This window comes from Plectropomus leopardus, chromosome 5 (genome assembly GCF_026936395.1).
Source record: "Plectropomus leopardus strain MGB_pleo_1.0 chromosome 5, ASM2693639v1, whole genome shotgun sequence".
Lineage (NCBI taxonomy): Eukaryota > Metazoa > Chordata > Actinopteri > Perciformes > Serranidae > Plectropomus > Plectropomus leopardus.
The window spans coordinates 27600325-27615315 of NC_142180.1; the positions used below are offsets into that span (position 1 = coordinate 27600325).

At 38.9% G+C, this 14991-nt stretch overlaps 2 protein-coding genes across 7 annotated transcripts in view; one reads left to right on the forward strand and one right to left on the reverse strand.

The window, feature by feature from the left end:
* atp8b3 (ATPase phospholipid transporting 8B3) overlaps nucleotides 1–14991 on the forward strand; it is a 50744-nt gene that overhangs the window by 9823 nt on the left and 25930 nt on the right. For 3 of the 6 annotated variants that reach the window (XM_088077859.1, XM_088077862.1, XM_088077863.1), the window contains exons 3-8: nucleotides 1019–1107; nucleotides 11682–11788; nucleotides 12177–12269; nucleotides 12541–12599; nucleotides 13846–13937; nucleotides 14100–14213. In XM_088077859.1, coding sequence (XP_087933985.1) covers nucleotides 12575–12599; nucleotides 13846–13937; nucleotides 14100–14213 — 231 coding nt within the window. In that variant the 5' untranslated portion in view covers nucleotides 1019–1107; nucleotides 11682–11788; nucleotides 12177–12269; nucleotides 12541–12574. Of the gene's footprint in view, nucleotides 1–1018; nucleotides 1108–11681; nucleotides 11789–12176; nucleotides 12270–12540; nucleotides 12600–13845; nucleotides 13938–14099; nucleotides 14214–14991 lie in introns of those variants that run through there. The other 3 variants (XM_088077861.1, XM_088077860.1, XM_088077864.1) reach the window with 3 other exon arrangements.
* LOC121941305 (uncharacterized) lies at nucleotides 392–4471 on the reverse strand. Its single transcript, XM_042484071.2, has 3 exons — nucleotides 4396–4471; nucleotides 4222–4292; nucleotides 392–3451 (listed from the first exon to the last, which is right to left on the reverse strand). The coding sequence occupies exon 3, from the start codon at nucleotides 3445–3447 to the stop codon at nucleotides 2377–2379; it is 1071 nt and encodes a 356-aa protein (XP_042340005.2). The 5' UTR covers nucleotides 3448–3451; nucleotides 4222–4292; nucleotides 4396–4471; the 3' UTR covers nucleotides 392–2376.

Sequence of the window (14991 nt, forward strand, 5' to 3'; positions counted from 1 at the left end):
TGGCGACTACTAGTCTGCACATTTTACTATCCTCACTGATCTGCTGTTTGCAATACACTTCAGAACCCCAATGTTGTACATTATAGGAAGACAAATAAGCTTCGGAAATATCACATATGCTTTTGTCATAACTGACCGAACACCCATTTCTATGTATAGACACTGTCATATTTAAATATGATTTTTGCTTCCTGTTGTGATGCACTAAGACCTTAATGTTATGAATTATGTACCAGAGGTCCATGTGAAATTCTATTTTGCTGCCATAAGACTCGTTCCTAACATCAGGCTCTATTATTTGGACTAGACATCTGTGTAAGCTTGGATCTCTTTTCAGTCTAAATGTCAGTTGTGGCATGGATGAACCTGTGACAAAGTCAAGGTCTGCAACTATAATTATTTTCTTTATTGGTGAATCTGACAATCATTTTTATGATTACTCGATTAATCATTTAGGCAATGAAATGTCAAGAAAATGTGAAAAAATGATCATCATAATTTCTCAGAGTCCAAAGTGATGTCTTCAAATTGCTTCCTTTGTCCAACCAACAGTCCAAAACCCCATGTTTCTTCAAAAACAGCAGAAGCTGTAACCAGCGAATATTACATTTTTGCTTGAAAATGACTGAAACACTCACTTCATTATCGAAATAGTTGGCCATCAATATTCTTTTGAGTGACTTATTGATTAATGGACTAGTCATTGCAGCTCAAATTCCTCTTGTCAAAACCAGAAAGTGTATTGCATAGTTATTTAAATTGAATATCATTTGACATTAAACAATGTAGAAAACATTTGCAAACTAGATGACGATTTAGTTGTTTGACATTTTGATATTAACTGCTACAAATGTAACTGAATTTACTGTTATTGTTTGCCTAGCTTACCCTGCAAAAAAAACAAACAAACAAAAACATTGGAGAGGCAGAAATACATTTTAAATCTTTATTTTTAGGAAACTATAACTCACTGGTCTGAGTTGTGCATTTACCACTCTCCATCAAAATTGTGTTGCAGCGCGCTCTGCTGGTGGTTTTGGGAACTTGTCTTAACAGTGCAAGAAGGGGGACCACCTGTTGGTAAGCTGCTTCAGAGTATGGTCAGAGGTGAGTGACATGATAACCAGGAGAAATGAATAATTCTGAACAATGATTTTGTAAAAACAGGAATAAACATTACATTTAAAACTAAAGCTTTTTAGATGGTTTGACCACTGGCACCAGTGTTGCTGTATGCAGACTCCTATATGAATATAGGTTTGAATTGACATTAAGCACATAGATTTTGTTTCAATGTTCAGTGTTTTCAAATTTGTGCTTTTTCTTCATCAATTTAATGTGGAAATGTCTTTAGAGTCATCAAAATAAAAGTTATCTGCTACTTTAATGTGTTTATTGACACATGCACATGTTGAGGACCATTTGTCCCTTGTGCCCCTCCACCTCCCCCAACCCTACCAACCACCACCACCACCATCATAACTATTTTGCAAAGAGCTGTGATATCAGATATTGAGATTTTCATTAATGGTTTAAAAAACAGGTTGTTTATTGTTTATTTATTTTTATAATGCATGCAGCTTAAGGAACCAACTGGTTGCAAGTATTTATCAATTGTATTGATACCCTGACTTTAACAAGAAATAAGCTTAAAAAATAGCCAAATGCAATGGAGGATAGTGTCTCCTGCAGAGCTATAGGCCTACAAATCAGCGGTTCAACGTTAGGTTTTCCATCTGCTGGGAAATCACGCAGGGAAATACCAAGCACCCAGTTTCACTGGCTCGCTCTCTGATGTTTTTCACCGCAGATAAACGGTTAAAAAAAATCCCAAACAATAAATATTAACCCCACGACACACTGACATGAACTCAGTAATTCAATGTATGTAATATACCAAATCAAAAAGCCTGATATGACTTTTATGTCTTCCATTTATACTTTTATATAATGAACGTATTATTGATGACAGATTTGAAATGGGCCGCATTAATATTGCTGATGTTGAGTTTTCGAGAGTTTCTGACAGCAATGGTCTATGCGTGCCGTGCAATGTAACCGCTTATTGAGAAAATAGAAACACATCTGAAACCACAGGAAGTCTGTATACATTATATCCACAGTGTATAAGCTGCATTAATATTCAATGTGCAGTCTATATTTCTGTAAATATAGCCCACACATATCCGCAGTTTTCATTACGACCAAACCACAGATTAAAAGGCATGTCTTGTTAATATGCTGCTTAATTATATTTTGTGAACATTGGCAATTTAAAATCAATACTTGCATTTTTACAAAACATGATTTTAAAAAAAATTGAAAAAGGGGAAAGTAAGTTTCGTTTAGCAATAAACGCAGTGACAAACTGTCCTGTTAGCGGCCATCAGGACTGAGGTGCAGCCCCTGAGTCAGCACCGCCGGTGCGCTGCTTAACCTGCTTTTGAACGTCCCCTGAATGTCCGTCTCCACACCGACACCCTGGCCTTGTCTCTCCGGTCTGTAGAGAGGCAGACCGGGGTAGACGGCCGGTGGGGTCAGGTAGGAAGACCTCCAAGGCAGCAGGAAGTTATTGCACACTGCCGAGTGATTCAGATGGGGCACCAGCCAATTTCCAGGGGGATATGACAGGATGGAGGCATGATGGCGCTTGTCAGGTGTGGGCAAAAATGCATTGATGGAAGACGCATCGGTGGAGTTGTGGATGTCATCGCTGGAGGAGACTTGTAGCTGAGTATCCAGCTCTGCCTCCGCTGACCTGCCGCCCTCTACAACTACTCGGGGAGAGAGAATGCTTTGCCCGGAGTGGGCGTAGCCCTGCTGTGCACCACATTTGTGAGAGCTCTGTGGATTAAACACACCTCTAGATGAGCCAAAATAAGGAATCTTGGCCCCAAATGGGTTTGTGGCTGCTACGTGTTGCCTCAGGACAGAGGCTTGGTTGCCGTTACCCCAGAGTCCTGGCTGTAAGAAGGCCGATCCGGGTGATGTAGACAAAGAGACCGATGCAGTGCACTTTGCACAGGTATCTCTGCTCTTTTCTGCACCCATGTTGCGGTGGTACTGCAGGCTGAGCAACTGGGCCCGCAGCTGTGCGTTCTCATCACTCAGAGCCAGCAGCTGACCCTCCAGCATCAGGTCGTTCAGCCTCCTTTTCTCTCTGGATCGCTTGGCCGCCTGGTTGTTCTTCTGTCGCTTGTCCCAGTAAGTGGCATCTTTCTGGTCGTCGGAGATCATCTCCCTCTTGCGGCGTGTAAGGGGGCCTGAGTGTCTGCTGTTGGCCCGGAGACGCAGGAGACGGCGAGCCAGCAGGGAGGACCGGGTCACCGGGAAGAGGAGCCCTCCAGGGTCTGTATCAGGGTCCTTTGAGCTGCTGCTCTCGAATGAGGAGGAGGGCTGGCACGGAGCAGCTGCCCCGGGACCGTCAGGTTTCCTTGAGGTGGACATGGCACTATAGAGACAATACAAAGTTTCAGTCCAACTGCTTTTTGCAGAAAAAAGACCCTCTCTCCATCTATTAGGAGGTGTTTGAACCTATACTGCTCCCCTTATGACTGTTAACCAACATGCTGATTATGCTTAAATAGCCTAATCGTGTCCTTGAATTAGACTATAATATTTACAGTTGCTGATGCAAACTAATTAAATTGTTTACTGAAGGCTAATATTGATGCACTTTGTGGAAATGTTTGTCCTTCTAGGTTACTCCGTTACATATTCAGATTTTAGCCCATACACATACAAATATAGCACTTGTAATGATCGCTGAAAGATTATACTCCCCAAAGTAGGTAAAATTAGCTGCTACACATTAAATCATGCATATGCACATTAGTATTAATAATGTACTAATACAGCTGACTATATGCACATGAAAGAAACTAGTCTGCATACACTCTTAAAACAAACAAAAGAAGCATGTTTAAGTGCATCTTACTTGAGTAAATTGTTGACCGCAGAATTTCAACATGTAGTGGAGTATTTTGCATTGCGATTGGGTACTCAAAGGATCTGAATAACTTCTTTCACCACTTTAAAGTATTTATTTCGGGTAACAGAGAAGACGACGATCAAGTGTCGTAAGATTTATTTTAAGACATTATTACAATCAACCTTACATAACCTTAATTAAGTAAGTGGGTAGATTTATCAGTAGCATAGATTTTTACTCTTTAAACCAAGTCAGAGCTGACGGTTACGGTGTTAAACTCGGGCACTGACCTGAAAGATGAGATGACACCTGTGGGATGATTTGGAAGTCAGGATCAACTTTGAGAGAGCTTCCTGTAATTCTGAAACACACAGTAATTCACAGAGTTTGAGGCAGCAGTCATATAAAATGCTTGATTATATCAACAAGTGTGTGTTTTGTGTTTGCCCAGAGGCTGCGCTTACCTGTCAATCACAATCAGCGGTGCTGAAGAGAGCGGAGCTGCGGGGCGGCGCGCGTATATACTGAGCGCATGCAGCCAATCGCGTTGTGTCCTCGTGCTGTTTGTTTAACACAGTGGAAACTGATGAGCAGCTTCACTTTGGAGAGCGGAAGCCCTAGACAACAATGTTGGCCACGATTAGACCATCAGGTGTTACTAAAATGAGTCATTTTGGATCAACCGCCCTACTTTGTGTTCTTGGTAAACTAAACTGCACATCTATTGACTGCAGAACAGCGCACTGCAGCCTTATCCGCTGAGCTTTATTTTACACCGTTTGCAGACATTACAGGGGGGTTGCATTAAAATGTGACATATACAATTTTTGGTGTGTGATTAAAACAGTAAACTTAATAGCTTAAAAAAGATAAGAAATTGTGCATTTTCAAACTGAATTTAAAAATAAAAGCTGAATTTAATTAGGTAAATAATGAACTCGTTTGCACCATAAAATATTACTTACAATCTTCAAAGGTGCTCTCAGTTTGTCTACCACAGTTCGTGGCAAGCAAAGGAACTTAGTTTCTAGCTACTTTTCCTCAGATGGTGAAATTTCTAGGACTTTTTCCATTAAAAAAAAAAAAAAAAATTCTCTGTATCTGAATGCCTGCAATAAAAGTTGTGGAGTTATTAGGAAATGGTCAGCCTAACCCAATGGTAATGTATATATAATGTTGCCAAATTTTATTTTTTCTAAATTTCAGGTGACGTGATTATATCTTACTTTTCAAGATTTTTTAGGTCTACAGACAGATTACTTAATGAACGAAATCATGTGTGGGAACATATATTTGCTGGGGGATGTTGCACAGTATAAATGTGCATGCATGACCATGTATGTGCACAAACTCACAGGGACTATAGGAGAATTGCTCCGATATACACACATTTGTGATTCCATCAGCTATTAACATTGGTCCAAAGACTGTGTGCTTCCTCATCTCAGACACCATGTCTCTCTTGACAGCATCTGCCAAAATTGTAATATTTCCTTTTGAATGGTGTTGAAAATTCAGTTGGCCACTCATGTCCCCTGGGCAAATCATATGTCCACTTATGATGGCCATGCTCCTGCAATGAAAGACAGTCAGCTGTCAGTCAATGATTGGCTATCAGCAGATTCAGCATGTTGACTTGGCGTTGGAGATGGTGGAGCCTATCGTTGAATGAAATTACTCAGATTGGCAGTTCAGCTCTGCTCACTAGAAGAGAAATGGATGCAAGGAAAGTAAAGAAACATTTTAAGTTAAGAAGAGGTGAGATCAAAACGAACAAAATGGTGAAGACAATAATGCACTAAATAATGCCACCAAATTGGAAAACCACAGTTCATGGTACAAGATCATTCTTGTACAGTTTGTGCTGAAGATTTCACTATGGTTTGCTGAGTGTGGGGGCTGTCCAGATTAGGGGGGGGATTTCCTCTGATCTATCAGCTCTGCGTTTAGAGAAAACTCCAGCAGATTTTTCGCTCTGTCTCACTATAACCACAGATGCCACAGTCAGCCATGTTCCAGCAGTCGGGGTAGTCTCTCAGTAGAAGTTAGTTTCCAGATTTTTTTAAAGATTTAGTATCATGTTAGCTTTTATTGATACCCACTGATTAGTCTGATGAGAAGTAAACATATATACATGATCACATATAAAAAAATGCACAATCAAATGAAGGGCACAGAGTTAACAAACCTGAAGCATATAGAAAAGGTGTATTTATGAAAGTTAGGTCATTCAGTAATAGCTTCAAGTAATACAGCGTTGGGTTCATAACTAAATGCAGCACCAATATGTTATTTGATTTGATTTATTCAGCTTTGATTGACTGTGCTTCTCAGTACTGACTGAATCTGCTCCCTTTGAGGATGACTAATTGTCACTGTTCAAATGAACATGTTCAGAGAGCATTGTGGTATGGCAAGGTATGTCTACATAATTTTATGTCTGCCACTTTCTCTTTGTTTGGCAGCACCCACATCCTGACTGCATGTTGCAAATGATTTCTCGATATGTTGATGATGTATCTTAAGCAGTATTATGTCTGGCTGGTTTCGTAACTATGGAGTGATTAGTTAAGTTTTTACATTTCTGTCTGAGAGGGAACCACACAGCCAGTCTCGTTTACATTTCTCACGTTTGGGAGACGGTTTGATTCATCCTTGCTGCTTATTGCTTTGCGTGTTACCAAAAATATAGATGCAGTGGGCCTTACTCACAAGCCATTGTTACATGATACAGCTGGTTTTAATCTTTCCTTATCTAAAAGTCTCTGAAAAGTCTCTAAAAGAGGTTTTTTGTTTTCCAGACAGAGTTTGAATGGGGCTCATTATTTGGCGACACTAGATGTCAACAAAAGACAAAGACTGTATCCTGTAATCTTGCTGTGAGCTGTAAATTCACAACTTTTTCACTTTACGGTTCGGTCTCGCTCTCGCTTTGTGCCGTTAACTACATGCCTGCAGGTGCAAAGAGTAGCGTGAGAGTCAAGAGCACTCACTCTGCAGCAAAATCTGGGGATAGAAATAGAAAAAAAAAGACTACTTGACTTAAAGCAGTCTCGGTCAACTGAGCTTTCCTCCAGAATTTGGTGTCGTTGAGCTTGAGCGTAGCCCAGTTGCATTCAATATGATTTATTTCAGCATTACTGCTTCGAAAATGGCATAACATTACTTGAGTATCCCTCAGATACGCCTTCCACAGGACCACACTGTCTTACCAGTACCCTCTTAACCACAGTTTTATCATTATTGACATGTTTCAGTGTACCCACGTTTCACCGAGCAACGTGATGCCACTTTGCTTAGATGCAAATCATGATGAGGTGACTCATCATTTGGGGTTTAGTCTTATCGGCTTGTTCCTGTAAACTTTGATGTTATGTCATCCTCACTCTTCACACACAAACACCCACTCCCATCCAAAACCCACCATGTTCTACTTTCACTGCGCTGCTGTGCAGTGAAACTCCACTTTAGACGAAATACCGCCACTTTGTTTTGACTTCATCTGAACCAGATTAACATTTGCTTGAATGTCACGTCAAGACTAAATCTTTTTACAACATAGATATTTAATATTTGTGAGATTTTTTTTTTATTTTATTTTTATTATTTTGATGGGGTTTGCTGACCTGATTCGCACTCCTTAACTCACGGCTACGAAGTTAACCACTTTCTACAGGAAGTTAGGTTGAGGGTATCACCTCCTCGTAGTCAGTAACAGTGTGACTTTTGCACATTGCCACTTTAAAAACCTCACGGTAGTAATGTAGGTCCCTGAGAAATAAGAGCTCTGAGAAGCTTCCCACAGCCCAGGGCTTTCTCACACTCACTGTTAGGAAGTCAAGGGTGTCCTGAGGGTCATGCACTGCTGAGATCTTGTGAGATACAGAATAAGATGAGAACAAACATGCTCACATTAAACAAGTGATGGAAACTTGTATGTTTGACTGTGCAATAAATAGCAGAGAGATAATCAATGTGTTTGTTTTGGGGTGGGACTTGGTGATTGTGGTTTTCATTGTCGAGTTTAACGTTTATATGAAGTGAGAAATATGATGCAGTTGAAAGAAACATTTTGGCTGTGCTAATTAATGCTTTGTTGTGTTGCAGTTACAATCACTGTGAGCAAAAGAAAGTTTAAACAATATACATAAACATTTCTGGAGTCCGGCAGAGTGACTTACTGTATGTAACGATCAAGATTTCAAGAAATTAGTCTGTTGGTTTACATTTCTGATGTAGTTTTTTGCAGAGCTGTTTCACTTGTAATGAACAAAACATGAGGAAGTTAAACTTATCATCTCCTCCTCTTGTGTTTTTCTCACTGCCTGCTGATGCTGTGGTAAGAATGTCACTCTTAGCAAGATGTGACCTGTTTTTTTTTTTTAGTATATCATTAGTGGCGTCTTTATCACTTAGTCAGTTCCATGAATTTAAAAGTTGTAGAAATAAATGAGAAATGTTGCTTACACTTGGTTCCTGTTTGCAAATGGCCCTTAAAGTGGCATGATTAATGATTACTTTATGGTTCTCATTGTTTTTGACTCTCCAGTTAATTTTATGACCTCTAGCAGTTATATACCAGGAGTATCTTTGCGTTGTCCCACTGCATTCTGCTTTAATGTGTTTCCCTTTGATTCAAAAACTTTTTCATTATGCGAGCATAACCAGATTACAAATGTGTCATCCTCAAATGGTGTATACTATTAAAAAGAATAAATAAATGACTTCACACATATTCACACATACAATAAGGTACGAATATAAGAGATTATAGTCAACATAACATTTGACCAATTTAAATACAAAGTCTAAGAAATATTTAGTATCAAATATAGAACTAAAAGTTAAGATTAATAACAGGAGGCGCAAAGCTGCTGCAATCATTCCTGCCGCCATTGTCTTTCTATAAGAGTATCCAATATTACGTACACGTTTATTTATTTAAATTTAATAGCTATAATTATTCTTCCATACTGACTGTGAAAACATAATTTCTGATGAGATCACATTGTAGGTGATGGGGGGGACAAAATCCACAGTCTGTTTTGGAGGATACTAAGGGTGTAGGTTTCATTTCAACATTTGAGGGACCACACAAAGGGTTTGGGGGTCGACCACCAGAAAATTTTCAGCATCAAACTCTTAATTTCCTTCATACTGGTGAATTTTAATGCACTAATTTGAGCCCCTCTACTTCAGTTTATAGTGTGAATGTATTTAATTTTTTCTAAATAAATTTCATCTGCTACTTTTAATTTTTTTTACGAAGGAGGGACAAATACACATGTTCTTAATATTTAGGGGAACATCTACCCAGCTATATACCCACTTGATTTGGCTAACTCAGACTGCTGAATGCTCATACTAGCTTTAGATAGAGTTTAGGGTGTCATTCAAGCATGTAATGAGGACTGTAGATTTTGGGATTTCTTTCTGGCTGGTATGGACAGGAAGAACAATAGGAGCTACAGCAGTTCTTATTGAAATAGGTGAATTATTTCAAAACAGACTTGCAAATGTGAATCTGTTATTTAAGCATTTAAATTATCTTCCAGATTTTTGCTTGAAGATATCACTTTAAATTTATTTTAGTATTTTATTTGGCTTGGATTCATTATCAATTGAATTAGATTGTATTGGTGATGCTTTCTTAATCTTCTCCCCTGAAATTTGCAGAGTAGGAATTCGAAAACAGCCCACAGGCCCAAAGAGACCCTTTGACTACGTGTTTATGGACGTTAGGTTTGACAGCCATGATGGGCAACGGTTAAACTGTGGTAAAACAGCTTGGCCTATTGACTGTCATTGTTTTTTTGAGGCCTACGAGTACTCGTGCCACACCATCAGCACGTTCCCCCTAACCACTGTGCTGCACAGCCCAGCTGTAAAAATAGATAGGAAAGATCGCCCCAGATATGCACGAGCATACATATAAGACATAAGATACACGCACCTTCAGGTGTTGATGTGTGGCATTTGTGGGGACGACCTCACTTACATAGGAAAGAGAAATGAGACGAAGAGATATGAAACCACAAATAGTACATTTAACTGACAATGAGTGTAGATTTAAATTCAGCCAGCTGTGTTTTGTTCAGAGCTGCCATTGTTGTCCAATTCACCTTTTTTGACCTTCAGCTGATGGTTAAACTGCAGTGGGTGCTCACCTCCACCAGGTGGCATTAGATTCATGAAAAAGGCAGAGGTGTTAACTACAGCACTTAAATAAATAATGCATGCCTTGTTATGTTATCTAAAGAAAAGATACCTTTGAAAAAATCATCAATGTGAAAAACACTTATACATACATTCATATTTTTTACTGAGTGACTGCATAGGTAAGGCAAGGCAACTTTATTTGTAAAGCACATTTCATACAACAGGGCAATTCAAAGTGCTTTAAGGAGCCATACAATATAAAAACATGATGAAGGATACAGATTTACAATAAAAGAGTAAAGAGATAAGATATAAAACGTAAAGTTAATTACTCAACTGTAAGTATCTTTGGACAGGACTCAAGATAATGAATAGTTGTTCATTCTGAGAATTTGCGAATGAAAAACTGTTATTAAAAAACTGATTAATGTTTAATTTTATCTGAAAGAATATGACTGATTAATTTAACACAGGAGGGCCCGTTTTTCCACTTTTTTGGGTAGTACATTACAAATGAAACTATGAATATAACGCAAGTTTACTTATAAAACACCATTTTAGTTCATATTTGGAAGCAAACTGTGTATCAGTGAAAGGCATTTGTCTATTAATAAGAATTTTACCATTGCAGCAATTTAGCAAACATAATCTGGAGTGGATGCAGGGTTTATTTAATCTATATTATATACAGCATGTTTATCAGGTATTTAAAGTCTTAACATCTCTTAACTATAGTTTTAAAAAATATTAGGTCTTAAAAGCCCTTAGGCAGTCCTAATAGCCCCTCTTTTTTTTAAATCCAATTGTATTTATCCATCTTTAATTTCTTCTTGTCAAAATGTGTCATGCTTTTATAGTATAAAAGTCTACTTTTCTGATGTTACAAATCTTAAAACCCACCACTGAACCAAACACTGTCTTTTTATCTCATACATGCATTACCCTGTGTGCAAAAAAGTAGGTTAATAACTCACTCTAATAACGATATTACTTACCTGCAATGCTTGAATAAGAAAAAGATGATTTGTATAAAAAACAGTTTAAAAATGATTTATAAATCTTGATTTTTTTCAAGATTTATAAAGATTTATAAAGCATTTAATATCATGATGCATGTAGACACCTTGGTTTATGCATGTTTTTAATCACATTTCTTCTGTAGATAATAATAATGATAATAATAACAATGATGATGTACCTGTGTGTCTGTACATATATTGGGACAGGTTCAATGAGAAAGGGCAGCTAAAACAATAAACAAGAACTGGAGTTTGGTTTCGGCCATGTATGCCCAGTCTGAATGCAGTATTTTTCTGTTTTCCCTTTCCTGTAAACCAATACTCCCACAGCAGCTACATTACCATACCACTGCAAAGACTTTCTGGGACAACTGAAGTTATTTAGGTTAGTTTGAAAAGTTCACCCAGTTAGTCTCAAGTCTCAGTTTGTAGTAGTTTACTCCCCGAAAACTAAACAAGACTCTGTTTTTACAGTAATACCTGCAGAAAATGACATAAACAAAACAGTGATTTGTTATGCTTATACTCCGCTGGCCTTCTTGCCCCTCCCCCATCCCTCTTCATCTCCACAGGTAAAGTGCACGGGGAGTACAGTCTGTGATACCGGAGCCTTCACCTGGGAGCGGGAGGAAGGCGGGGCCGGGAGCATGCAGAGGAAGGAGGGGGATGGATGAAACAGGTGTGTGTTGTGAAAAGCAGCCGAAGAATGGTTATGAAAACAGCCATGTTAAAATGTCTAGTTGTGGTTCGTAGATCTCTGTGATTGATGGCTCAGCTATGCTTCAGGAACCACATAGACAGCATTGGCTAACAATGCAGGTGATTGTTTTTGGATTACTAACTGTATGTGCTGCTGGTTAATTTCAACAACAAAGGTAATGTTGACAGCTTTACAGAAGGGATGTATTCATAGCAAAATAAACTGTTTTGATGTCCTGCCTGTCTTTACGCTGTTTATTAATGTGTTGACAAAGGTGGTATAGTTACTGATCAACAACGGGTAAAATGTAGCATGACTCATCAGGTACAGTTATCATGCTGATTAATCTCCATGTTAATTCTTGCAGGTTTGATTCAGATGTTTCAATCTGAGCAGCCACGGTTCTCTTTCACCAGGATTGCTCATCCAGTTTTCAGCAGAGATTCAACCGAAAGAGTTGGTAAATTTCTGACTATTTCATCATATGGAATACAACCGTCAAGTTGCCCTTACTTCGCCTTTTGTTTATATAATCAAGCGGTTAATTGAGGATGGGTAGGGTTACATCTGATGGAGGAATCTGTTTAGAGAAGCACCAGTGGTTTGTAACCTTTTGTCTGTTGTCCGTTATGGTATAGGTGAGCATAGTAACACGATGTAATAAGTTACAAGACTGTTATCTTAGAGAGGGACACAAGCAGCCATTTCACTCTGTTGTCTCTTTTCTATAGCATAGCAGAAGTCTGTAAACGTTGGGTCTGCATCATGGTTTTGGAGGGACTTGAATCTGGTATGTGTTTTTGGATCTCCATCATTTATTTTCTTTCTTTTTCTCTTGCTGCTCACTGTCTCTTTATCTCACTGTGTCTACTGGGATCTATTCTTTTTTTTAAAAAATGAAAACATACCTGATATCATTTAAAACAACCTATCAGCATAATATTTGCATTGCAGCCTGCATGTGATGGTTGTCTAGATTGATATCTTCTCCCTTAGAGGATCATGTTTCTACAGCAGATGTCATTTTTGCCTTTTCAAATAGGCAATGCAAGAATCCCTTTGAGATTTGCAGAACACTACAGATATGTATATTAATATTAAATATGTAGTATGTATATGTATATTAAAGGGATACTTCACCAATTTTCAACCAGCTTTGTATCTTAACAAAGGAAGTAGTATATGTAAATGAACCGTGGTAAACTTCCCTCCATCTAACCAGTGCCAGGATCTTCCAGCTACCCTTCCAGTGAAACTCTGCCAGATGATGCATTTTGCTTCATTTGCAAAAGCGGTGTTTCACTCGCTCTCGGGCTGTTGCTGGAATTATAGGCTGTACTTCTGCATTATAATATTGCCCACCACCCATGCTGCCACCATGGACGCAGAGTATATAAGTGAATCGAGAGACAAACCCGTGTGTCTCTCTCTCACACCAAACTAAGATTAAACAGTAAAACTATGCAGTACTAATTAAAGATAAACCAAGATTCTGTTCATGCTCTACCTATTTCTCACCTAAAATGTTTTCAGAAACATATAATAGTGCCTTGTTAGCTGTAATAGCGAGTTTGTGAACCAGAAGTGGGCAGCATACTGCTTCCTGCAAAGGAGGCTGAAAAACTCAAACGGTAAAACTAAACAGCGCTGATCAAATATAAACCAAGATTCTGTTACCGAGTTGCCTATTTCTCACCCTAGCTGTTTTCAGAAAAATGTTTTAATTTACTGTTTTACTCTAATACAAACATACGAGTTCAGATTATACCACCTACCAGCGGAGCATTTATTGGTCCGGTGCAGGGAAGTGCATTCTGGTATTTGTAGATTTTCTACCTCTTGAGCAAACAATCCCTTTTTTCATGTCTTTGTCCTGCATAGATAACCTAGTTTTATTAAAAAAAAAAACATCTTTCCAGCAGTGAAATACTTCCTTAATACACATTCACACATCCATCTGCTGTCTGCTGATGTAAATGATGCATTCAGCAATTGTGTGTAAATGGTCATTGAGAGCTAAAACTCGTCTCTAACAGGCTTCACATGGGAGGTGAGGGCAAACCGCCGCCACTACCACCAACACAAACGGAAGAAATCCTTTCTGTGCTTCCACTGGGGGCGGTACGCGGTGAGTCAGTTACACATGTGCTTCCTTCCCTCCACACGGTAACCTAACACCTGTTGACATGCTGATGCGTTGAGGAACAGGTTGATTTGTTAATACACGTGTCTCTGTGTGGCACACTGTGCTTCTCTCTCTCTCTCTGTTGCTGCTCATGTTTGTTGCCAGGACAATGTGGTCCGCAGCTACAAGTACTCCCCCCTGACTTTCCTGCCCCTGACACTGTTTGAACAGTTCCAGCGAGTGGCCAATCTCTACTTCCTCCTCATGGTGGTGTTGCAGGTCAGATGAAGCCTCAGCTGTTGGCTTTCTCCATCTCTCTACTTGTTTTCTTTTATGCATTCATCTTTAGTCCTTGCTGTATCATGTTAACAATATCCAAAGAGGGTTTTTTTTTTGTTTGTTTTTTTTAAATGTGCAGACAGTCTGAAGTCATAGGAATGATACTGATAAAGTCCCTCCACAGTGATCAATCTATCTAGTTCTGTTAGATCAAACATGGTGTGCAACCAGTTATCTGTGAAATAATCTACTATAACTACAGATAGTCGTTTTTTCTGTTTGCAAAGGAGGGTTCACAGTCTGACACACCTTAAATAAATTCAGTTGTCACCTCGGGGGGAAAAAGATTACCTTAACAGAAAAGTTCACCAACAAGATGTCATGCTGTTTGATCTCTCTAAAACTGCCTATCAGAGCTAATCCTATCCTAATCCTGACATTGTGAATTCCTTTTGTCTTGTGTAGTTTGACTTAATTAAGTAAGTACAAGGAACTCTCATTTTATGTTGATTTTGGCAGCCCCTGTTAACAAAAGTGGTAGTGTTACCATGAGCAGCACTGTCTCATATCATAAAGATCTTAATGTGGCTAGCATGTTTTTTTGTTTTGGAGGCTCTTGTATTTACCCATGCTCTTTCATTGTCCCTTTGAACTTGCTAACATACCACTCACTGCAAAACTTTGCCGGGGAAAATCAAGCCCCTAGGAACAGCACCAGCATTTAAAGCCACGTTGACATAATGGCCAAACTGTGGAATTACAACCATCTGTCCAGTGA